The 24,820-nt window shown below is 40.0% G+C and overlaps 1 protein-coding gene across 17 annotated transcripts in view; it reads left to right on the forward strand.

The window, feature by feature from the left end:
* Positions 1 to 24,820, forward strand: part of LIMCH1 (LIM and calponin homology domains 1) — a 348,524-nt gene that overhangs the window by 230,831 nt on the left and 92,873 nt on the right. For 10 of the 17 annotated variants that reach the window (XM_074324616.1, XM_074324606.1, XM_074324608.1 and 7 more), the window contains 4 exons: positions 10,721 to 10,827; positions 15,692 to 15,722; positions 17,725 to 17,835; positions 24,575 to 24,770. In XM_074324616.1, coding sequence (XP_074180717.1) covers positions 17,827 to 17,835; positions 24,575 to 24,770 — 205 coding nt within the window. In that variant the 5' untranslated portion in view covers positions 10,721 to 10,827; positions 15,692 to 15,722; positions 17,725 to 17,826. Of the gene's footprint in view, positions 1 to 10,720; positions 10,828 to 15,691; positions 15,723 to 17,724; positions 17,836 to 23,960; positions 24,159 to 24,574; positions 24,771 to 24,820 lie in introns of those variants that run through there. The other 7 variants (XM_019751943.2, XM_019751937.2, XM_019751938.2 and 4 more) reach the window with 4 other exon arrangements.

The raw sequence follows: 24,820 nt of genomic DNA on the forward strand, positions 1-24,820 counted from the left end.
ATAGTTGAGTAATTTTTCAGAAGGATAGAGGCCTTGGAATCTAAACAATCTTTCTGATAGGCTCGAATCCCATTTCTTCTGAGCTAGCATTGTGGTATTAACCCTCAAGGGGGCTTGAATGTCAAGTCTTTGAGAGGAGAAGCAGCTGCTACAGGGATGGTCATCAGTCAGGACTCCAGAAAGATAAAATCAAGGTGCTGGAGCCTTTAGGGTTGGACATTCTATTTCCCTAACTGTCCTGAGAGAAGAAGAGCTTCAACTGCTATATTGGTGAGGAATTGTGCTTGAAAAATCTCTTCCAACAGAGTTTGTTAAATAACTTATGCCTATTTTATTCTGTCTTTGGTCTTCTCGGCATCAGGCCTATTAACTTCAGGAAATTGAGTGCGTAGACTCTTTCAGAATAACATCTTTAAAGGAAAACTAAATTTGATCAGTTGTATTTCAAATGCAAAATAAAAATGGTGGTAATAATTCTGTATTCTACTCTGAGAGAAAAACCCGCATCTGGTCCACTTTTGTGAAGGTGGCGATGTTGCTAGTTTTATCCTCCCTGGGCCCCTTTCCTAGGGAATCACATTCTTATTCTTTTGGAAACTTTTCCGCCTTCCCCATTCCTTCCTCACCATTGATTAAAATGATTCATGATCTCTTTTACCCCATCCCATCAGTCACTGTGGGAAGGAACCTGACCCTAGGCAGGCCAGTGCATTGAAAGCAAATAAGTCAAATGCAGAGCGAGTAGACAAGAGATAAAGCAATTATAGGTTCTAAATACATGAGTCCTTGGTTCCCAGTTGTTTCAGGGGGTCAGCTTTATCCCCACCACACCCCCCACCCCCATGGCTGGGATATACTAAGCTCTGTAACCCAATATAGGCCTATTTGCATCTGGGGTTCTCTCACTTGCAAATAAGAATCTCAGCCTTTACCATGACCCCTTCCTGCCTAAAACACTTATTTCATTGCCTTTCATACAATAAGTATGAAATAAATATCTTTGGAAAAAAACAATTATTAAACCAAAGTTAATATCGCATACTGCTGGCTGTTTGATTTTCATTCTAACATAGTCACATTTTGCTCCCATCACTGAAAAAATGTTAACAGATTGTTTTCAAATGCCATAAAATTTGCAACTTCATATTCATTTTTTAAAGAAGTTATTAGGATGGGTGAAGTGAAGTGATTTAACTCTTGGAGGCTAATGACATCTACCTATTGATAGAGAAGAGGTGAAGGCATGGCAGAGAGATTGAAGAAAGCAGAGCAGGCTTGTAGAAACGTCTGCAAAGACTGGAAGAGGGGCTGACCAGGGACGCCTGGAAGGATTACCAAGTGAATCCAAGGGCCCCTCTGAAGTGGCAGCTCATACATTTGTAGCAGCTCCAGACCCCATAAGAGCACCGTTATTTCCAGTAGCACCAGGAGCAGAGCATTCAGGATTTAGGATGATCTGTGAATAATACTCCTCTCCCCCCACCCCCACCAGCTGAGATATAAACACAGGAGTAAGATAGAGATGAAAATATCAGCTTTATTTCTCATGAAACAAATAGGACAGCACAGGTTTTAGAGCTGCAGGCAAGTGGGTTTACTAATCCTCATTCCTGAATGAAACACATGTATCCATCCATTGCTGGCGAACCTGTACAACCTCAGGCCTCCCCTACAGAGAGAGGCCCCTTACCACATGGCAGAGACAGGACACATGTGTTCTACAGACAGGCTGTCTTCCACGGAGAGGAAATCCAAAATTGGCTGAGCTGAGCTTGCCCGTTGCTTCTCTCAAACTAACCTCGGGGAGGAAGAGTGAGGGGCCAGGAGCATTCTCCCTCCATGGAGAAGCATGAGGAGTGGGCATACCTGATGCCTCCTCTGGTAGAGACAAGAGATGGTTGGCTTAGCCACCAGGCTCATTTCCAACGCTGACTGTTCCACCAGTGCTATTTCCTTTACCTAGTCCTTGTTCCCTAATAGAAAGACAGAGAAGAGGGATGTTGAAGATACAGGCAGTGGAGTATTTGAATAGTCATACTGAACTGGACTGGATCATGAAGGAATTCAGGCAAGGAGGAGCAAAGGAAATAGCCTGAGGGAAAAGGACAAAGTCTGGAATGAAAGAACAGCTGTTATGAGAGAGAAGGAAAGAGAAACCTTGAGGGAGAGGGGCTATGTCCAAAGAGTCGGATGTTGGAGTTCAAGTTTCCACGGGGCAAGTCTGGTGATGACTATGATCCTGAAATGGAGTGTGTAAGTAAAGCCCATGGGAACGGAGGAAGCCAAAGAACTGTAAAGCCAGGTTGTGAACAGGTTGTCCACATAGAACTTAAAATCACCTAGAATGTTGACTACATTAAGCGGTGAGCCTGGTCCCAGAGTCCTCCGTGATTGTGAGAGAAATAATGAGTAAGATTCAAGGTTATTATGGTGAAAAACTGATGGCTCAAACCTCAGATGAAGTGAGGATTGCTTATAAGGGTGATAACAGCAGTGGTAAGGAAGGTGGGGGACAGGGGAACTCTAGGACAAGCACGGTGCCATGTTTTTTCTTACCTACAGCTTTCCTGAAAGAAACATTCGGCCAACCTTCCTTTGACCTGTCTCATAATTTCTTATCTCATAATTTCTCCTCTGCTAAACTTCCCAGAAGTTTCTCTATGTGTTTTCTCCATCATTTTTATTCTAGCTGACTTCTTAACTTCCTACAATCTGGTTTTTACCCTATTATGTCACTGAAATTCTCCCAAAGTCAGAATGTCTTTCTAATCAGAAAATCCATCCATTGATGACTTAACAGTTCATCCTAATAGAAATAAGTATCATTGTGGAAAACATTTATTATGCCAAACATTGTTTACTCTGAGCACTTGAAGTATATTTTCGTACTCCACACAATAGCCCTATGATACTGTGAATATCCTCATTTTTATGGTCATTCATTCCATGCATGTGTATTGAATGTTTACTTATTATATCAGAGATTGTTCTAGGCAATATCTAGGTAAGAAAAAGAGCAGTGCAGACACCCAACAAAGAGTTGTGCCTGGCTGCAGGGAGAGGGGGTGGTGGAAATGGAGTCAGAGAGGTAGTGGGCAGCAGATCCTGTAGGCCCTTGTAGGTGATTGTAAGAACTTGGGCTTTTAGAAGAGAAAACTGAGGCAGGGACCAGGTAAGTAACTTGCCCAAGGTTATTCAGGCAGTAAGTGGAAGAGCTGGGATCCTAGATGTGATGCTGTAGCATTTGCCCTGGACACACATGGTACTCCCTACTCAGTGCCCTTGTTTGGCTTCCCTGGCAGTCTTGTCTGGTTCTCTTCCTGCTCTCATTTACTTCTCCTGAGGCACAAGGAGCTCCCCATTCTCTAACCATCCTTAAGGGTCAGTATTCTGAATGGTCCTGTTTCAGTCTTTCTTGTTCTGTCTGAACTCTCCTGGGCAATATAATGCTCTCTCCTACTTCCGCTATGTGTACGTCCTGGTGACTTCTGTTGGAGCCTTATTTCTGAGCTCCAAACCCAAATAAAAGCTCCCAATGGGCTATGGCTCTTTGAATATAAAATGTTCTAAACTTATTTCAGTTTCTCACAAATCTCCTTTTCCTAGATTCCTTCAGATGGGTCTCAAAGGCTAAAAACCACAGCATCACCCGAAACCCCCTCCTTCTCCTCATCCTCTACTCCCAAATTCACTCAACTGCCGAGCCAAGAAGGGGTGCTCACTTCCTCTCTGTCTTTTCCGCTCTTACTGCTTCTGGGTACATTCAGGCTTTCCACATCTCTCCCTGACTTCTTGTAATAATCTCTTGAACAGACCCTCTCCTCCACCTAGGGAATCTCTCCTGCTGCCCCCCGACATATTCTCCTAAAATAACAGTCAGATCCCAGGACTCCTGTCACTCTCCTGAGGACTCAACTGGCCTCGATTACCCTCTGCCTAGACAGCAGTCCAAATCCTTGGCAGGCCTCTCACAACTCTGCGCAAGCTGACCTCTGATCATTTTCTTCTCCTCCCCAACCTTTCCTTCTCTCTGCAACTGCTTTGCTTCTGCCCATTTCCCATCCATAAAAACTTTCCCTCTCCTTCAAGCAGCCACCCAGCTGCCACCTTCTGGGTCAAACCTCCCCAGAATTCCTGCAGGCAGAGACAGGGGAAGGCCTAGTATCCTCATTAAATGTTCCCGGCAAATATGAATCCATTGAAAGTCTGTGAGTGCTAACTGTTGCTGGGCGTCAGCCAATTACAAGAGCTTGGCTGGAGCCCACACAGTCTGAGAGAACAACTGTGAGTACACGGCAGGTACAGAAAATCCCCGAATTCTATTAATTGTGGGGTAAGTTCCTGGAGATATTTTGGTAATGTAGTTCTTCAGTTTTGAATTTTATAATTGCATTTCTGTTAAAGAGAGTTTGTTTGCTTCAAATGTAGAAAACCTAACCAAATATATATATATTAAATAAAATATATATATAAATATATATATAAATATATATATATTAAAATATATATATAAATATATATATATTAAAGCCCTATCGTTAGAACAGAAAAGTAACATTAGGGTTAGTTACTGATTTTTTCTAAAAAGATCTGGGTCTTCTGTGATATACTAACAAATCTTCCTGAGATATCCTAATTCTTTTTAAAAATTTTAAAGCAAATAGATATTATAGAAAATGTATTAAAATAATAAATTCATCCTGTGTAATTAATCCCAGTGCACATTTTGATGTTTCCACCTAGTCTTTTCATTGATAGAAACCGAAAATTATATGGATGTTTTATCTATATTGCATTTTAAATACCTGACAGTATAGGCATCTGGATTCATTTGAAACTCAAATGAGCATTACTTTCATTTTCTGTAAACTCCAAATCCACCATCATGGTGATCTTTCCCGACTGGCTATAAAGGAAATAAAGCCAAAGAGATCAGGCAGAGAAGGGACCTTCTCACTACCTCTCTGCTTTCCCTAGAAACACTAAATGCTGGTGCTTTCCTCAGAACCAGAAAGCTGCCTACTGCTCAGAAGTGGATCAAGGGGAGAGAAACCCCTTTCCAGTTGGAAAGGACAGCTGGAGAAGGGGAAAGGTAGTGAGCAGGTCCTTGCTTGCCTTCTGAAGACAACAGGGATGAAGCGATGATGTGTCTCAGGGGGCTGCACTGGAGTGAATTGCTGGCCCTCCCTTCTCCCGTCTCACTCTTGCCCCTCCCTCCTATGGTACTTACTGTCTTGGGCTCTGAGGAAGCCTTTTCTCTCACCTCTGGAACCCTCCATCCCAGTACAGCAGAAGGAGAAGAGGGACGTGTGGTTGGTGTTTGTGAATAGCATCTCCCAGTGAAATGTTCTGCACAGCCGTTAGGTTTCGTAATGTAATTCATACTCCTCTTCAGGTACATTTTGGATTAAGTAGGCTTTTCTGAACTGAACTGGAAACCACAATGCAAAGACGATTTCTCTGGGATAATTACAAATGATGACTTAGAAGCAGCTACCTTACAAATGCACTTCTGGTACATCGTCTGTGCCTACGTTTGAGGTGCCAAGTTGGCAGTTAATAACAGTAACTAAACAATAACAGCAACTACTTTTTTTCCCCATCTCCATGTAACTAGCAAGGGCTATAAATACACACTGTATCTGTTGTGCATGGATGGATAAACTTTTCTTCATCTCACCTTCCGTGGTCCTTTCTTGACTTGCGTTAACAAGAATGTTATAACAATAATTTCCATATAATGAGTGTCCAGAAAGTACCAGACAGTGGGCTGTGTTCTTACCATGTATTTTCTGTAATTCTGATGTTCCTATATGGTTGATGGCATTCCCCACCTTCCAGACTAGAAATTTGAGGATCAGAAAGGTTAAGAACTATGCTCAAGATCACATAGCTAATAAATGGATGAGGCTGGGATTCTAACTGGAGTCCTTCTGACTGCAAAGCTGTTCTGCCATGTTCCTTGATATCTTTATTGTTCTCTCATTTCCATTGTCTGATTTGAAGTCAGACCTCTGTTTATGTGTATCTTGAACAATTCCAGCTATTTGATGGATCATTAAAATTAATCTTGCAGATAAAATGCTTTCGTTGTAAGTCATTAATATTTCATCTACTAGAATGTCAACTCCATAAGGATAGGAAATTGGTTGTTTTTTTCATTCTTGTAAGTACCTAGGACATAGTACTTACTTTATTTTAAATATTTAGTGAGTACCTACTATAGACTGGGACACTGCTACACTCTGGAGGTAGAATCCATCCTGAGCCTTCCTTCATCTTGCCTTTGGAGTGAGAAGGGAGGGGAACAAAGGACTAGGACTTATTCAGAGAAGTGGTCCCAGGGAGGGGGAAAAGCTCAGACCTCAATCCTGGGACCCTGGGGAATATTTTCATACACATAGCAGGCCCACAAATTAATGACATGGGAAACCACTGGGCCAAGAACGAGGAGGAATTAATGCATGGTAGTTACATAAACAGCAGTATAAATCCATATATTAATATTAACCTAGCACAAAATGGACTTTTTTTTTTAATTGGGGAATATTGGGGAACAGTGTGTTTCTCCAGGGCCCATCAGCTCCAAGTCATTGTCCTTCAATCTAATTGTGGAGGGCGCAGCTCGTCTCCAAGTCCAGTTGCCATTTTCAGTCTTCAGTTGCAGGGGCCACAGCCCACCATCCGTCAAATGAACCGCAACATTGTTGAGAGCTCATGCTCTAACCAACTGAGCCATCTGGCCGCCCCAAAGTGGACTCGTTTAAGAACTTTACGTTGTGCATCTGTGTTGGGTTTTAAAATTCATGTCACAGTACTTTATGGTTAGCCAGAAACGGTAACTTTACAGCAATAGCACTCGAGCATTTAGGTCGGTGACTTTGCAATAGTTGTCTCTGAGGTGACCAATTTGTTTCCTTGGATTTTATGAAATTGGTTTAGTAGCAGTCATAACCCAATGAGGTTGACTACCTTTCTACAAATTTAAAAACCCTTTTTCCAAAATGGTTTTGAAAATTGTCAAATGTACAGAAAAGTTGCAAAAAAAATGGCATGGTGAATGTCTGCATAACCATTTCCCTACAACAGAGCTGGTGGACTACAACCTGTGGGCCCAATCTAGGCCAGTGCCCACTTTTGTAGATAAAGCTTATGGGAATACAGACACTCTCATTCCTTTATGTACTGTATGGCTACAAAACAGAGCTGAGTCATTTTGACAGAGACCATCATAGGCCCACAGAGCCATGTTTAGTTTCTGGCCCTTTACAGAAAAAGTTTGTGAATCCCTGATCTAATTCACCAATTGTTGATATTTTGCCATATTTGTTGTATCTCTTCATGACAGGCATTCTCTCTCTCTCTCTCTCTCTCTCTCTCTCTCTCTCTCTCATGCATACACACACACACACTCACATACACACATATTTTCCCCCTGAACCATTTGAGATTATGTTATAGACATTATAATAACTCATCCCTAAATAATTCACGTTTGCTTAAATACAAGGCATTCTCCTATATAACCACAATCTCATCATCATCATGTCTAAGAAGATTAACATTCATTCAATAATATCACCCAACATATAGTCCATATTTAAATAAGACTTTCATAGCCTTATTTACTTTTCCTTTTTGGATCTAGGAACCAATCAAAGGTAATAAATCATGTTTGGTCATTGTGTCTCCTTAATATTCAATTTTTACTTTTTCATATCATTGCCTTTTTTCAAGAGTCATTAAAAACTTCTTTTGAAGCCTTACAAAAGTATAATAGGTTTGTAATACTACATTAGTAAGAGCTAAATATAATGGTCGGTTTCGTAAATCAGTGTCTTCCACTTCTCCCTTGGAAATGAGACACTGTTGTACTACTTGGCTTCTGAAGCGAAAACATTAATATGTGTATGTGAGTTTTGCTTGGAATTATAAACGTGGAAAAATCTCAATGTGAAGAGCAAGGCAGATGGGAGTTTGCAAGTTGCATTTTATGTAATTGAAGGCATAGTCCTTTCCACCCGCTCAGGTCATCGCTGCCTCTGTGAGCTCTTGGCTGGAGGACTCTTCTTTCTGGCTTTTCTCCTGACTGGAATCTGGCTCTCCTCCAGCATCATTACGTTGCAGCAAAGAGCTGGAAGGAGACCTGCAGTCACTTAAATCTCCCAGCCCAAACTGTTCAGGCTGGCTGGCAACACAGTGAGTTTGTACTTGCAGTCTGTGTGTGGAGTGTAGCATGGCACGCAAGTGCGCATCTGGGAATGCATATGGGAAGAGGGCCTCTTCGTCTTTCTTGAGAATCTGAGGTGCCCCAGTGATGCACCTCTGTGGGACTACATGGTGGGCACAGGTCTGGTCCTTTTACTGTGCTCCCAAATGATTCCAAGAGAGTGCCAGGACCCATCCTTTGCTTTCCTCTGGGCAGGAAGCCCTCGGAGCTCACAGGTCAACCAGAAATATAGTTGCATGCCCTAGAAAAGATTCACTTGAACATCCATAAATCTCTGGAGATGGGAAGGGGAAAATAGAAAAACTCCAAGGAGAAATTTGATCATTTTAAAATGTGCCAAGTAATTGCAGGAGAGACTGGCCAGGGTATGGATGACTTCAGACCGTAACCACCCCATTGTCCTTCTACAGGACTTCTTGTGACTGACACAGGTCTTGTAAATGATGGAACATCTTATCTGCTGAAAAAAATCCAGGGACACAGGAAAGAACACATTCTGGGATGGGCCACCCTCCATGGGGGGAAAGTGAGATGGTAGTATCTCCTCTTTGGTCTCCCTGTCTCCTGTCTTGTTAACCTTAAGTTCTCCTTCACCCTGTCTACCTTCCCCTCGGCCTACCCACAACCGTCTAGTGCTGCGGCAGGTCTGGGCACTCATTCCTCAGATTACAGCCCCTCTGTGATCAGCGTCTGATTCCATAGCATCATCTTCCTTTGGTGCTGGCCTCAGATTTGAAGCTCGAATTCTCATATATGCCATGTTGTTTTGCATTTCCATCCTTTGCCAGCTTTAAGAGCCTGGGTAAGCTGCTTCATTGTTCTGTGCCTCAGACTGCTCCTCTGTAAAGTGAAGATGATAGTAGTACCCACCTCATAAGGCCGTGCGGGGGTTACCTGAGTTCATAGATGCAGAGCTCTTGGAAGAATGCTTTGCATATATGAAGGGCTATATAAAGGTTAGTGATTTATTGCTATTGCTCTTGTTGTTGTTTTGAGCCTGGGTGTATTAATTTTTTTATTGCTGCATAAAAAATTACTATAAACTTAGCAACTTAAATCAATACCCATTTATTATCTTAGTTTCTGTAGATCAGAAGTGCGGACATGACATGACTGGATTCTTTGCTCAGGATCCCACAGGGCTGAAATCAAGGTGTTGGCAGGTGCTGAGGTCCTATCTGAGCTTTGTCCAAGCCTCTTCCAAGTTCGTGTGGTTGTTGACAGAATGCATCTCCTTACAGCTATAGAACTCATGGCCACCAGGAACTCTGACTTCACCTTCTTTTAAAAGCTCCTCTGATTAGGTCAGACCTAATTGGATAATCTTCATTTTGATTAACTCAAAGTCAGCTGTTTGACAGTGATATCCCTTCATAATGGTTCCACTAGCACGAAAAGAGAGAGGATCATACAGCGTCTGTACACCAGAGGGTAGGATTCTTGGGGGTAGAATCCTGCCTACACACTGGATAATTGGCAAAAACTCTGCTTTCTGCTCACTTTGTTGACTTGCGCTTGGGTGAATACATGATTCAGTAACCACCACCATCATTTCAGATTTTTGTAGCATCTTTCTTATAGTATTCAGATGGATTCACATTGATCTGACGTCTGTAACCGACTTTTACCATTCCTCTCGGTAGTTTTCACTAACTGATGAGGCCAGTTAGCTTGTCAGAAGCTTTTTAGGAAGAGGGCACTTAGGGACTTGTAACTGATGAACCTGCTGCCAATACCCGGGAGTTCCAGAAGGATGACCCACAATTACAATTCCAGAACCGCTTGTTATTTTTAATGACTCCCAACAAATGAAGACCAGAACCCTCCTTAATTGCCAACTGTGCCTGCTACTCTATCAGTTCAAAGTAAATTTGTGCCTGCTAGAGAAAATTTTCACTTTGAGGAGGGTCTTTTGCGTTACTTTCCAAAGCTGTCCTTGCCCCTCTTTTTTCCCTTCCCAATGAAGTCTAGAATGTTATCCCATTTAATTCAATTTATCATCCACAAAGAGGTATTATCATTGATAAAGGAAGTATTTTGGAAGATCAATTAAAAACATCTTATTGAAGATGACACTCGGATATTAGTGAAACCTATTTTTTTAATATCAATTTTGAACCAGATTCAAGATAATAAGACATGGACAAAACTTTGAAACAACAGGGAATATCGTTTTGAGTACTGTTCCCCAAAAAGATGCTAAATTCTGCTTTTCAATGATATTTTACTTAGTTTTATAGAAATATGTTAAGGTAAAGGGAAAAACTGAATTTGCTGTGGTTGTGGGTTTAGAAGTTTGAAGTGTCTGTTTACTCGGACATGTCCTAACAATGTATGATTTTTTCAATCCAGCAAGCCAAGATTTAGACCTGAATCTCGCTGCCTTAATGACTGACATCCCTCCAGTAATTTGGACTATTAAAGAGGAGGGGCTGGTTTATAAAGATAATGTAAAATAATATAGACTTGGATTTCTTTTCTTCCTTCTAGGACAATATCATCTTATTCTTGAGAGGTTGTAAAGAGCTGGGCCTTAAAGAATCTCAACTTTTTGACCCTAGTGACCTACAGGATACATCCAACAGAGTAACAGTCAAGTAAGTAATGCACTATTTATGGTTAAGGTAAACCCATTTATGGTTTGATTTGCAGTTTGGGGATGATGGTGTAAGGTCTAAGAGGCAGAGAATTGGGCATGCCTAATAAAATAAAAATGTGGAAGTAAAGATCAAGCTTTGAAAACAAGACACACTGGCCTTTCCTCTGTGTATAGCTTTCATTCTGATCAAACATAATTTTTTGAAAGCCAAAAATCACACGTATAATGTTAGAATGTTAAACAGAAAGAGAAAAATGTTACTAGGTGAAACTTAACGGAGGAAGAGGCAAGAAACAAATATGCAAAGAATCTGTGTGTGTGAGACAAAAAGCTTTTATTAGTTCCATTTGGGCATTTGAATAGGCTCTGGAAGACTGCAAACTTGGTAAACAGATCTGAACTCTGTTTATTATGCAAAGAGAACAGTGAATTATGGAGAAATCTCTTCTTCATTAATATTTGTAACTATTTCCACATATGTGTCAATGATCAAGTTCTTTGAAGATGGATCATTGGCCATTTGGCTACTGTTGACTGTTTCTACTCAGTGAGCCATGTTTGGGGCCAAAGAATTCTTGGGAAAAAATGTCATAGAAAAAGAAAAGGCGGTGTGCTTTTTTGTGAAGAGATAGCTCAGGACCAGAGCGATGAGATCAAAAGACCTATGAGATGGTAGGAATAACTTACCTGTAGTTTAGAAATCCTTTAAAGTCTACAAATTTCATATAAAACATTTTCCACTTTAGTCAAACAATATTTGGCATGAATATACCTTAATAATAAGCTTAAGCACATGGACAGGGTCTGTGGATTGGCTACACTTCTCCTTTTGATTACTTTTGGGTTGTTTTATCATAGAAGAATAGAAAAGGGAGAGATGCCAAAATTCAGAGCTGTTAATTTTATACTATTTGATGATATTGATTTTTTTTTAATGATGGGGGAAAATAATTGGGGGAAAAAATGGAAACTACTGAATGAAATCAAGTTAGGAGTTTATATTGGATTTTATGATTTGTGACTGTGAATAGGGGAGAGTCAGACATGATTGATTACATAAAATTGCTTCTCTGTTGTTAATGTGCCATTCTTTAATGTTTATCATGGAAAAATGTTAGTTAATGGCAAAAATAATAGAATACAATTATGATATTTGAATATGGAAACTACCATAAACCTCATTTTAGTCATCACATGTTCCATTTATTATTGTACCCAGCCTCTACAAATCATTGTTCATTTTAGGAAACTGTTTCAGGTTCTGTCTCACCTCACAGTCATAGTTTCACCTGATGGCAAACGACCAGAAACAATAATAACTGTGAAACATCATAATAATTAGTCACATACACATTGCGTGGAGAGTGAGGGAAAATTCTCTTTGACATTCATATTGGCCGCTGTGTTAGAGCCACTTTAAATCAATGTTACTACACCAGGAGAATTCTGAGATTGGTTTTAGAAATTCAGAACTCTTAGCACCTTTGTTTCTTATCTACAAATAAAACGGTGTTATCAGAAAGTCAGGGGTCTAGCCCTCCATCTGCTACTCCTGAGTTCTGTAATCCTAGGCAAGTTCCCTTGTTTCATCTATGAAACGGAATTGGACAGAATGTTCTCTCACGTATGATTCTAGCTCAAGTGTGCTCAGTGCAGATCTGAGAAGATGGTTCAACCAACTTTTAAAGAAAGAGACTTTAATTCAAAAGCACGGAAAGCAACCTAAAGGAAAAAAAGTCACTTAGAGCAGTGGCACAAAGACCCGGTCACTTCTCAGTCACTGTCGCATCTTCCCCTTCTCCTATCCTTTTCTCTGTCATTTCTTTTATCTTTCTCTCTGCTTTTTTTCCACCCCCTTCTCTTCCCTATGCTCCGTTCCCTTCTTTCTCTTGTCTTTCCATTTATCTCGCCTTTTGCATCTCTTGTCCTCATTTCTTTCCCTTTTTAGTTTTTCCTTCACTTGAACGTTATTATTTTTCTTAAGCAATACTTTTCCATCACCTTCCCTGTGACTATCATTTTTCAGTCATTCATTCAACAAATATTTATTGAATAGCTACTGTGTATCGGATACTTTCTAGTCATCAGAGAACCAGAAAGAACAAGGTAGCCAGTGCCTTCTGTCCACGTGGAATTTACATACAGTGTCAAGAAATGACAAATAAATAAGTAAATAAAAAAGACACTTGCAGGAAGCGGTAAGTGCTGAGAAGAAAAAATAGATGAGGTGAACTAGTGACCATCGCAATGCATGCGTACCATGTTCCCCTGAAAATAAGACCGGGTCTTATATATTAATGTTTGCTCCGAAAGATACATTAGGGTGTATTTTCAGGGGATGTCTTATTTTTTCATGTACAACAATCTACATTTACTCAAATACAATCATGTCATCTTCTTCTGGAACATCGTCATAATGTACTAAATGCATCCGTCTGGCTGACAATCCTAACTGGGGCTTATTTTTGGGCTAGGTCTTATTTGGGGGAAACACGGTATATTAAATCATTATGTTGTACACCTGAACTTCTACACTGTTATATGTCAATTATATCTCAATAAAACTGAAAAAAAAAAAGAGTGGTCAATCCAGAGGTGGTCAAGAAAGTAGCCTCTCTGCAGAGGTGGTATTTCAGCTAAGGGATGAGGCATGAAGGGAATCTAAGGGAAGCAAGAATCAGCCATGCAAAGATCTGTAAGGCATTGATGGGGGAGGAAGAGCATGGAGAAAGGCTAGGGAAGGGAAACAAACTTGATGTTTAAAAAGAAAAGTAGTCAGTGTGGTCGAAGGGTAATGAGCAAGAATGGGTGTGGTGGGCAAGACTGTCCCCAAGCATTGTAGGATGTTGAACCTGGTAAAATTATGAAGCAAATTTTTTATTTCATGGTATGAAGCTTTAGAAGAACATAAATAATTTTATATCAAAATGATGGCATAAATTCATTTATAGAACATAGAAAATCATTTCTAGGTTTAGGGAGGAACTGGGCACAGATGAGCTTTCTGTTTCAAAATTTTCTGTAAATGATGTTGGTTTAATTCGGTGCTGTACCAGAGACATTTGTAACATACATAGATTTTATAGCTTTGGTAGATTAAAGTAGAACTGCTGTATTTCTCTGCTTTCTTCCACGGAAAGTTGAACAGAACATCAGCAAAGGTGGAGAACACCCCCATGACATCAATTAATAGCATAAGTAATAAGATATAGGGGTAGATCCCACAGAGGAAATTTCGATGCTTTTCTGAAATTGCTTTTTTAAAAATACTCTTTAGTTTAGCTTTCATTGTAGGTAATTTTTCTTACATTTTTCTGAGAAGTAACTTGAGTAAACTAAAAAGAAAAAAAAAAGGAAAAACCTGCAAATGATTACTGCATGTGTAATTTAGTGAACTCTACCTGTAATGGATGCCAGACAACCTGGATGGGAAATGAAAGCATAGTCCAGAAGGGCATGAAGCAAGTATCTTTCCAGGGATTCAAAACAATTGGATGAAAAGAGAAAAGGCTTTGCACTGCTCCCAATATGTCTCTGAAAAATTTGGAAGCATTTTCACCTAATTGATTGTTAAGTGGAAATCATTCAGCAAATACTTTCTGAGCTCCTAGTATGTGCCAAGCACGATTTTTTTAGAACTGGGTCACAATTTTGATCAATGAACTTTTATTCTCAGTGCAGAAAAGTTTTACGTTCCCTATTCTTAATTTGATTTTCATAAAAATTTCAAATGTTTTATAGATTTATTGTTTTCACCTGGGTTTTTTTTTGTTTGTTAAATTTTTGTTGTTGTTGTTGCTGTTAATTTTTTTTAAATTCTAGCAAATATCTAAGCAAATAATGACATATCATTTTTTTCTGTCAAAGGGGGAAGTATAAAAGAATTCTCCTAATCAAATCCAAGTTGGACCAGTGCTTCTTTCAATCCAAGTCCCTGTTGATGGCTTTATCTCCTTAGTATATGCTACTGTGTTTTCTATTCCCTCAAATCTCAATTGACTTAAAATTGGGCACCTATTCATTCGTATGTACTTTGGGTCAGAATATTCAGCAATGAAGTAGTTGAAGTCCAACTACTTGAAAGAGTTGTTGCCTTACGTTTATAAGAGCATTGTGTTCTCCTTTTCTACCCCCCACAAATGAAGTTACTGTGGAAAAAAGAAACAACGGTGTTTGTTTTTCCTAGTATTGATTTGTTGACATGTTAAAGAAACTTTGGACTAATTTGGGGGAAATTTTTATATTTCACTGCATGCATATTTAGAAAGTACCACCAGTTTATTTGTTTATAGTTTGAGAATAAATATTTATGTATATTTAAGAGTGCACATGTGTATATTTGAACATAACATGCATATTTTCTTGCTTATGGCTAATTCCCAACACTAATTGATATCCATAACAGAAAAGAACAAATATTTGGATAGTACTGCCTCTTGTACATATGTTTTCAGGTCTATTTAATTAAGGTTTTAGACCTTTGTTAAAAGTACTTCTATAAAAAAAAATTTACAAGTGTAGTCACATTTCAGTTTGACAGTGGTCTATAATCAAGACAGAATTTTAGTTTAACAGTTAAACTTTGAGAATACAGATATAAACAATCCCAGGTTTAAATGAAATTCTTTATTTTCCAGATGTTAGCGTTCATCTTTTCAAGGTGCACTATGTAACATTAAGCCCACCTTGTGTTTTCTAAATAATTTTATTTGGTACCTGTAATCACTAATCATAGGCCTTTCAGAAGAATATATTTGGACTTAATTGTATTAGTTCAGGTACATCTTAGAGGTGTTCAAGGGAAGATCACAGTGAAGAAACTGCTGTTCTGATCATATTTTCTTTTCCTTTTCCTTAACTAGGAGCCTTGATTGTAGTAGGAAGCTGAAAAATGTAAGTATTTTACCTTCACTTTCCAGACTTACTCCTTCTGACTTTGATGGTTCAAGTGTAAAATTTAGTTCATACGTTCAGTGCTTCTCGTATGCCTTGCTAGCAAGAGTCCTTCTTAGAAGACAAGTGCATGTGTCTGTGATAGAATAATTAATGACTATAATAGAAATAAAAATGGCAGATTTGGAGGAGTTCTCTTTAATTGGATAAGTGCTCAATCTAGAAATAAACAAACTAAAGCCTGTGCTCTGTTTGTGATTCAGTCTCTTAAACACAAAACAGTCTGTCTCAGGACTTACATTAGTTCCTTTCCGTTGATGGGCACAGATGGGATTATTATATTAAGCAGTTGGGCAAGTTTAAGGAAAGGTCAGCATAATACGAATAATATTGGCTGTTGTGGGCCTGTACTTTTTTGTATTTTTTTTTCTACTAATCTTTTGAGTTTTTATTACTACTTCCCAAAGTCAGCTTTTTGGAATTAGATCTTATTTTATTTTCAAAAGGCAAGTACATTATTGCTCTTTTATTTTAAGGTTAAATTGAGGAACGTAAGAAATAACCTTCTGCACATAAGAAAGGAAAATTAGCTGTGACACTCCCCCTTTATTTTTTTAATTTCCAGGGTGCTGTTATATTTGATTGGCATGCTCATTCTTACCTTCTTTTTCTTCCACTTTAAAACTAGGACAGAATGCCATTTTTCATCATACAATTTTAAGTAAATCAGAAAACCTATAATCAAAAACACAACATGTTTTTTCCCATTCTCCTATTACACCTTTCAAGATAGTCTCATATGCTTAACGTATATAAGTTATTTTATGATTTTAATTAATGTCCCGACATTTGGAATTGCCTGTTCTCTGAAATTTATTTGTAAGCAATCAGTTAAAAAAAGGAAAAACACTTTCTGGAAGTTTTGAAGGACTCCTGAAGTATAATTTTCCCACAGAGGTTTTTAGAAAACGAAATCACATCGTAGCATTGATGTCACATAACCGTATTTTGGACCTGTTACCATCTGAACCCATGTACACATATCACATCGTCCAAGGCATTTTCAGGCCTAGCAGGTGGAGGGAGATACAATAAGTACTTTCCACCTTGATTGAAGCAGTAAGACCTAACGTAGAAATGAAATAATAGTCTTACCTTTTCCATAGACTTCAGATCCCAGTAATTCAATATTAAAGACTCATCTTCAGCCAATCCCTGCCAGGTTTTATGAGAATATCAGTATAAAGAGCGTTTGCTTTTGTGGACAGTTTCTTTGGAAAGACAGAACAAAATAACTTTAGGACTGTAACTTCAGACCACTGAATATTCATAGACCTTCTTAAATGTCCAAGGTAGTTTAATAGGCAGTAACTTTGCCCAAGCTAAATATTTCCCATCTCAGATGAATGGGAATTTACCTGCACCTCCCAGCTCATATTCTTCACTGCATTGTTTTCTTCTGACTTTCATTAGATATATTATGTTGATTTTGTGCTGGGAACCACTAATTAACCTTTATCACTCCTCAGTTTTTTGCCCTTGGTCTTAGCAGAACCTCTGTGCCCGCGAGTAGAAACTATAGACCTTTAAAAGAACCTCTCTCAAAAGGAATTGACAACCTGTTCTTTGCTTATCTGGGTAAAGACTCCACAGTTTCTGAAAAATTGTGCTTCCTAATTTTGAATATTGGAGTATTTCATTATACAAAAATAATTTTAGACGATTTAGTTTCCCTTCTTGATGTGTTATAGATGAACTCTTCATAAAACTGGAGTCTTATTTTGACTACAGAATCATGTTTGTGTTGACTGATACAGCATTGAGTTCTTATTAAAATGATTTTACATTTAATGGATACCTCATGGATGGTGGTTTTCATAAATCAATGTTGCACCTTCTCACCTTCCTGCTTTTCTGTTAGTGGAGCGTTATCTATTCCTTAGTTTAAAAGGAATTCTTGAGGGAAAATTCTCCTGCTCTTGTGTGTGGTTTTGTTTCCCAGGTATTAGTTACCATTTACTGGCTGGGAAAAGCAGCAAATAGCTGTGCATCCTACAGTGGAACGACACTGAACTTGAAGGAATTCGAAGGCTTGCTGGCTCAGATGAGAAAGGTAACTTGGCTTTTCTTCTTTATCCCATGAGGTTTAGACAAGGTGGGAAAGCAACACATTTGCTTGTTTTTACGATCATTACAGTTCTGCATGGTGGAATTGCACAGGCTAAAGATGTTATGCCCTCAAGGAAACGACCACTTGTCTTACCAGTGATGTCCTTACCATTGACGTACTTGCCCTGTGCATCCCACGCTTACCTGAACTTTTACACCCTTTGGAAAATGGGAGATCTGAGCTCATCCAACTTTAATTGCAGAAGAGCAAATTCAATCTGTCAGTCTGTGGCTTTGTGTGCCAAAGAGCTTGGTGCTTGTTTCTTGAGGGAATAATGCCTGAATTGAACAATGCAGCATTATACAAAAATGAAGACTTGCTCTGCACTTTCATCCTAAAGGTCATTTTGCTTCCCCGTCAGGGCCTTGGTGTGGGTGAGGTAACATCAGCCAAGTTCTTGCCTGGGCATCCACCCTGGATGGGCTCTGATAATTAGATGCATTCTCTTCTAAGATGTACATGTCGTGGCCATTGTATTGGAATGAGCTGGAAATTTGGAAAACATTTTTTTACAATATGTAAAGCTTTATTTGTTTACTTGATTATGGGAAAGACTGAGCGAAGGTCGGAATTTGTCAAGGAAACAATGGGATATTTTATGTGTGTATGCCTGTGTGGTCCTTTTTAAGGTTCAACCATATAGATTAACTCATTCAAAGTACTAGGATATATATTACCTGGGAGGAGCCCCACCCAACCAGCCGTAGTGAATCGGTGAGTTTCGTTTGTAATCAGTAGCCTCCATGGGTTTTGGAGAAGGCCCATATTGTGGCACAAATCAATCAAAGCCTTGCTCTTCCCTTTTTCTCTAACATGCAAACTAAATGGCACTAATGAGATGTCACTGAGAGACATTCCATGCTTTGCAATTTTTCTTTTAGCACTGAAAGCAAGAATCTGCTCTAACTTTCTAACAGTTTATTCTTCTTTCCTTAACTCACAGCTAATAGCCCTCGTAGTTCTTCTCACTTGCCTCATGCCAGTCTGGATCACATATTTATAAATGGACAAATCTTTCAAATTGGTCATAATACATATAAAGTTGTTAAAGCTGAAGTCTTTGAAAAATAAACACACCTACTCCATTAAACACAACACGTTGTTTCTTAGTCTTAATTCTTATTTGTCCTTTAGTTTTTCATCTAACTCTATTGTTGGAGAAAGTACAATACAAATCCAGTACAGATCCACTCTGGATTTATGAAATCTAAACTTTTTTCATGTTAAGTTTGGACTTGAATAATGATAGATGGGTCATCTTTTTTAAACTACATATTTAAAAGCTCTGCCTCCCAGTTCCCCTGTTGGAGTCTCTTGGAATCTGATTTATTCTTGTTATTGACCTTTCTTACCACTAGTCCAGCTCCTCTGTAATCTGAGCAGCTATTGGTTTCTTCATCTCTCTTAGCTTCCCTTTCTATTGAGACAGTTGGTTATTTTAACTGCCTTGAAATGGTGTGTTGTTGTGAACAGCTGTTGCCTTTTTTAATGAATATGAATAACATTACAGGACATGGGAGAATAGTTAGTATCACTGGACAAAACATAACTAAAATGGCCAGCTGTGGCAGTGCCATATTCCTATATAAGGTAGCGAGCAATCGACCTGAACTTCACAGGTCTATCTAATACATGGAAATATTAGTTTATGTAGAATATATATTATTTCATTTTATCAGTTAGGATTGGGTTCACCTGGGAAGTGCAGAAAACTCTAGCAGTGGCTTCAATAAGATAGAATTTTATTTTGAAGTCACATAAGTGAGGTGTGGACGTGAGCAGTCCAGGGCTGGTATGGGCTAGTGATGATCGGGGCCTCAGTCTCCTTCCATCTTTTGGCTACACCGTACTCCACCCGTGGCTTCTCACCTGCTGGTCCAAGATGGCTGTGCAAGCATTAGCCATCATGTCCACATGTGAGTCAAAAGAAAAGAGGCATGAGGGCAAGAAGGGCCTCCACACTCCCTTTAAACACACTTCTGGGAAGTCATGCACCACATCTCTGCTCACATCTTATTGACCTAATAAACCTGGTCACACATCCATACATAGCTGCGAGGAAAGACTTGGGAAAAGTAGATTTTATTTCAGCTAAAAATTGTGGGTATTTTCACTGGAAAAGAAAAGAAATGGAGAACAGATATTGAGGGACCAGAGTCATCTCTTCTGTACCAGCTGAAATAAATTTGAAATTAAAATTTTCCCTTTCACAAGAGACTAGCCAGACATTTTTTAATATTCATTTTTCTAGTAGGAGAACTGTGCATAAAAATTAGTAACCGTGGTGTAACTTGTTACATTCGGTAATACAAGTAGTACCTGGAGAGCCCTTAGCATAAGCGTCTGGCACATAGTAGGTATTCATGCTAGGTTGCTATTGCTATACCCAAAAAAAGATCTCTGAAAGCATAGTGACAATGGCCTTTCACTGAGTCTGGGTATGTCAGAGGAGGTCTTCCAAAGGAGGGAACAATTAAACTGAACAAAGGGGAATTACTATGAGTATATTGAGATTGAAGGGAGAAGAACCATAAGGACGAGGGTGGCCCTAGAGATTTCAGACTGGAATTAGAAAGTCAGTAGTCAGCTGCCTCTCTGTGTCTTTCCCTCATCTCTTCCTATCTCTCCCAGAACTCATTCTCTCCTCCAATAGGCAAACATTCCCTCCCATCAGGGATGGCCAACAGCATCCCCAGGATTGCAAAGGCAGGGGAATTTGTCCCCCTGGCCCCAGTTGTAAAATTCCCAAGGGTGGACTCTGGCCCAGTGTGGGTCCTATTCCTGCACAAGCCACTGTGACCAGGGGCAAGGGGTACCATGACGGCCTAAGCCACTACTGTTTCAAGAGGTGAGGGATGTTTACCGGAACAAGGGGGTAAATGGGGGGGGGGGGCATGATGGACAAGCACAGCTCTCTGCCCAAAATAGCAACCGCTATCAACTTCTCCTTTAACCTGCTTTATTTTTCAGTGACACTTACCACCCAACTTTGTATTCATTCTTTTTTCTATTTATTTTTTGTCTTCCCTTCTAGAATATAAGGCCCATGAGGACAGGGTATTTATTGTTTTTGCAGAATGTTGTGTCCCCAGCACTAGGACAGTGCTTGGCATGTGGGAGATGCTCAGTGAATGGCTTCCCCACCCAGAGTGTGGTGGGTGGACATGGGTCATCAGGTTGGAAAAGTAGAACCTGAAAACCCTCCAGAATAGGATTTTAGCCACTTTATAAATAAATCACAAAGGAAACAGAAAACGGTGATTGGTAAAACAGAGGCATCTGGAGTTTCTCAGACACCATAAGTCATCCACCAACCCTAGCTGGTTTTCATTATCTCTGACAAAAGAGAATGCGAAGAGGACAGATGAATGAAATAATTCAAATATGTGGAAGCTGGTGGTTCTCACCCCACTCGTTAACACTCTTTTACTAGAACAACTAGCAATTAGCACAATGGATAGATTTGACTCTTATCTCCTTTCCTGGAGTGCTCTCTGTAGAAGACAGAATGCTATTGGGCTCCTAGGTGAGAAACAAAGACGACATAACTAGACCCCCAAGGAAGGAGAATTTAGACTGTGTTTTCCTTTGTGTGGGTTTGTATTTTCTAATCTCCCCCCAAAAGCTTAACTTTAGGTGACTTGATGGAATCCAGTATAATTGTCCATCCATCTTTATTTCTGGCTGAAGAACTAGCTTCTTGCTTTGCCCCAAGGTTCCAAGGGACCATCTTGGCCAAAGATGGCACAGGTGGCCTGGTTTTTCACTTTTGCAACTGACTGTGCCATTCAGCTTCTAGCTCTCACTTGATCCAGGGTTTTATTCTTGGCTTTCTGCATAGTCATGAACAGAAAGGCCTTTTTGTTTTTCTTTCCCATAACTAGCTGTGAGAAAGCAGCTGAAGTTCCAAGAAGCATGTTGACTTTCCCTTTCTTCTTTTCTCTTCTCCTATGGTTTGTAGGGTAGGGATGGGGGAAACATTTGGATCTTTGGGAGAGGCTTTCTGTATTAAATCCAGCTTCATAATGCTGCCCCCAGCAGCTTATAAAATCGTGTCATTTCTAGATGTGACCAGTGGCTGAACTCCCTTAGTGTCTGTTCTCCCGATGGGGAAATTGGACCCAAGGCATTTAGATATGGGACATAAATGGAAAAGGAGATAAAAGTGTATCAGTGTGGATATAAGGTTGTGTCCTTAACTACACTGATACATTTTGTATGACTTATGTATTGATATTTACATACCCAGATGAATACATAGTAGTAATTATAACCCTAGCAAACACTTTTTGAGCACTTACTATAGGTCAGGCATTTTTCTTCTGAATGCTTTCCATATAGTAACACAACCCTTCCAGCAATCCTGTGAAATAGATGTTGTTATTAGCTCCATTTTTCAATGAACAAACTGAGATTGGGCAAGGTAAAATAATTGAGCTAACATACAGTGGACAAGAGGTAGAGCTAGGATTTAAACCCAGTCAACCGAGCTTCCAAGACATGCTCTTAACCTACTCTACACTGCCCTATGGTACTTTTTTGCAATATTTGTAGTTTGGTTTTGTAGGCATAAACAGCATTTAGCGAAGGGCCATCATTCAGGTGAGTGTCATCCACAGAGAAAGGAGGCAGTGTCTCGTGATTGGAAGACGTGATGATGCTGATGGCGGCAGATGTAACTACACCAAAGTTGATCAAATGTTTTTAGGTGTTTACCTTAGGATTTGGAGACAGAGGCCTGTGTTGGGATCACAGCTTTGCTGCTTACTGTGTGACCTCAGTTAGGTTACTTATCCTCTCTGATTCTTACTTTTCTCTTCTGTAAAATGGGGACAGTGCTAACCACATTCCTGGGGGTGTGTGTGTGAGGATTAGATAATATAATGTATTAATGTATAAAAAGCATCAAGCATAGCCCCAGAGATATAATAAGTGTTCAATAAAAGTGAACTTCATTTGTAAGCATTTGGCCTGTTCTCAGTGGATAAATAATCCAAGATAATTACTTGCCTTTTCAAAGAAATTAAATATGAAACCATATCCAATTTAGAGCTATACTTTTCCATTAGTCATGAGTTCTTCCTTTTCCAGCTAGTCAGTCCTGGCTTTTGTTCAAGTCCTGGTTAACTTCTGACCTACAAATAAACTACCTTAATTTCCATAACTGGAATTTCTGCCTTCCTCTGGAGAGTCCTGTCAGCTGTCCTCACCCGGGCCGCGCTTGACAAGGATTCTTCAGGGGCGCTAATCAGCTGCTCAGTGTGGAGGCTGCAGGGTGCTCCTCTCAGCCCTGCCCTTCTGCTCTCTCCCACCCTCTTCTCTTGATGCAAAACCTGTGTGTGCCGTGTGAATTACAGCCACTCCATCCCCTCAAAGGGCCTCCCACTGGGGATTGTGTCAGAGGCTCTAGATATAATTGATAGAAGCAGCCGGCAAAGGTGCTTCCTCCAAAGGCATTGGCTCCAGCGGGTGTATTAGCCAGTACAGACAGTTTCCCAAAATCTCGAACATGGAGAATATTTATTGTTTTTTTTCCTTCGAGAATGTGGAGGGGACTTTCCTGAGCATCCCAGGAAATCCACTGTGACATTCCAGTCGTTGCAGATGAGAACGTGCCCCGCTGCCAGTGTCATGCACAGCCCTGATTTTAAGTGACAGTCTGGGGGAGATTAAACTGAGGTTTATCTTTGAGTGACTGGAGTTATTTTTGTTTTCGTCAGCCTGGACTATTGTAATTAATGCTAAGACACTGGCGGGAACAAGGCTTTTATTATAACACGAGGGTGAGGATGGCTTTGACTGACCTTTCTCCTGCTGGAGTTTCAGTGTTTTAGTATGTGCTGCTTGCGCTGGAAAGAATTTATAATCACAGGCTGTCAAAGACAGCCATTGTTCTCGGTGCTCTGAACATGTGGGTCAGCCTCAAGTGCTTTCAGCTCCTCCAGCGCCAAGAGCTGGCCGGGCGAGAGCATGCTTGGATTCTTCTGAGGCATCAGGAAAAGCATTTTGCATATTTTTCATTGCTTTTTTCCCCCCAACTTTTTGCCTCAGAAAGACAGCTCCCTTTCAGAGGAGGAATTTCCCTTTAAGGTAGCAGGAGATGGAAGCATGCTGCTCCAGGATTTTACGGATCTGATTCTTTTGCAAAAACAAATGCTGTGTGCATTTGCCAGATCGCATGAACAGGAGCAGTTGCACCGCTAAACTAGGGGCTCTGTCCCGGAACAGATATGCATGCAGTCATGGATTCCGAAAGACGGGTCAAGGTTAAGGCTTTAGTTTTCACTTTTGTTTTCATCTGTTACAGGATTCCTGTGAATCCAAGCTTGATGATCTTTTATTCTCAATTCCTTTGATTTTCTTCTTCTTTTTTTTTTTTTTTTTTTAAACAATGTGGAGTAAACGCTACTAAGTTTTTTTGTTTGTTTTTGTTTTTCTTAGTGTGTGTGATTTTCTGATTGGGAAAGTTACAGCAGGGAAGGGGTAAAGCATGAAATGTTGGCTTGTGGATGGTAATCGATTCAAGAACCATTTGCTATCACCTGTCAATACTGACACTAGAGGCAGGGATTTGGGGGGACCACTGGAGACTGATTTTTCTGGGGGGACCACTGGAGACTGATTGGAAGCTCAACATCTGTTGCTGTAATGTCTGTAATCCTTTCGTTTTATTTTTGGACAGGAGACTGATGACATTGAGAGTCCTAAACGTAGTATCCGAGACAGTGGCTACATCGACTGCTGGGATTCCGAGCGCAGCGACTCTCTCTCTCCCCCTCGACACGGCAGAGATGATTCCTTCGACAGCCTGGATTCCTTTGGCTCCCGTTCCCGGCAGACACCTTCGCCAGATGTAGTCCTCAGGGGAAGCAGCGATGGTAGGTTGGAACCTTCATAAACTGCACATCTTAGAATTAAACATTAACAA

This window comes from Rhinolophus sinicus, linkage group LG02, assembly GCF_036562045.2.
Source record: "Rhinolophus sinicus isolate RSC01 linkage group LG02, ASM3656204v1, whole genome shotgun sequence".
In the NCBI taxonomy this organism is placed as follows: domain Eukaryota; kingdom Metazoa; phylum Chordata; class Mammalia; order Chiroptera; family Rhinolophidae; genus Rhinolophus; species Rhinolophus sinicus.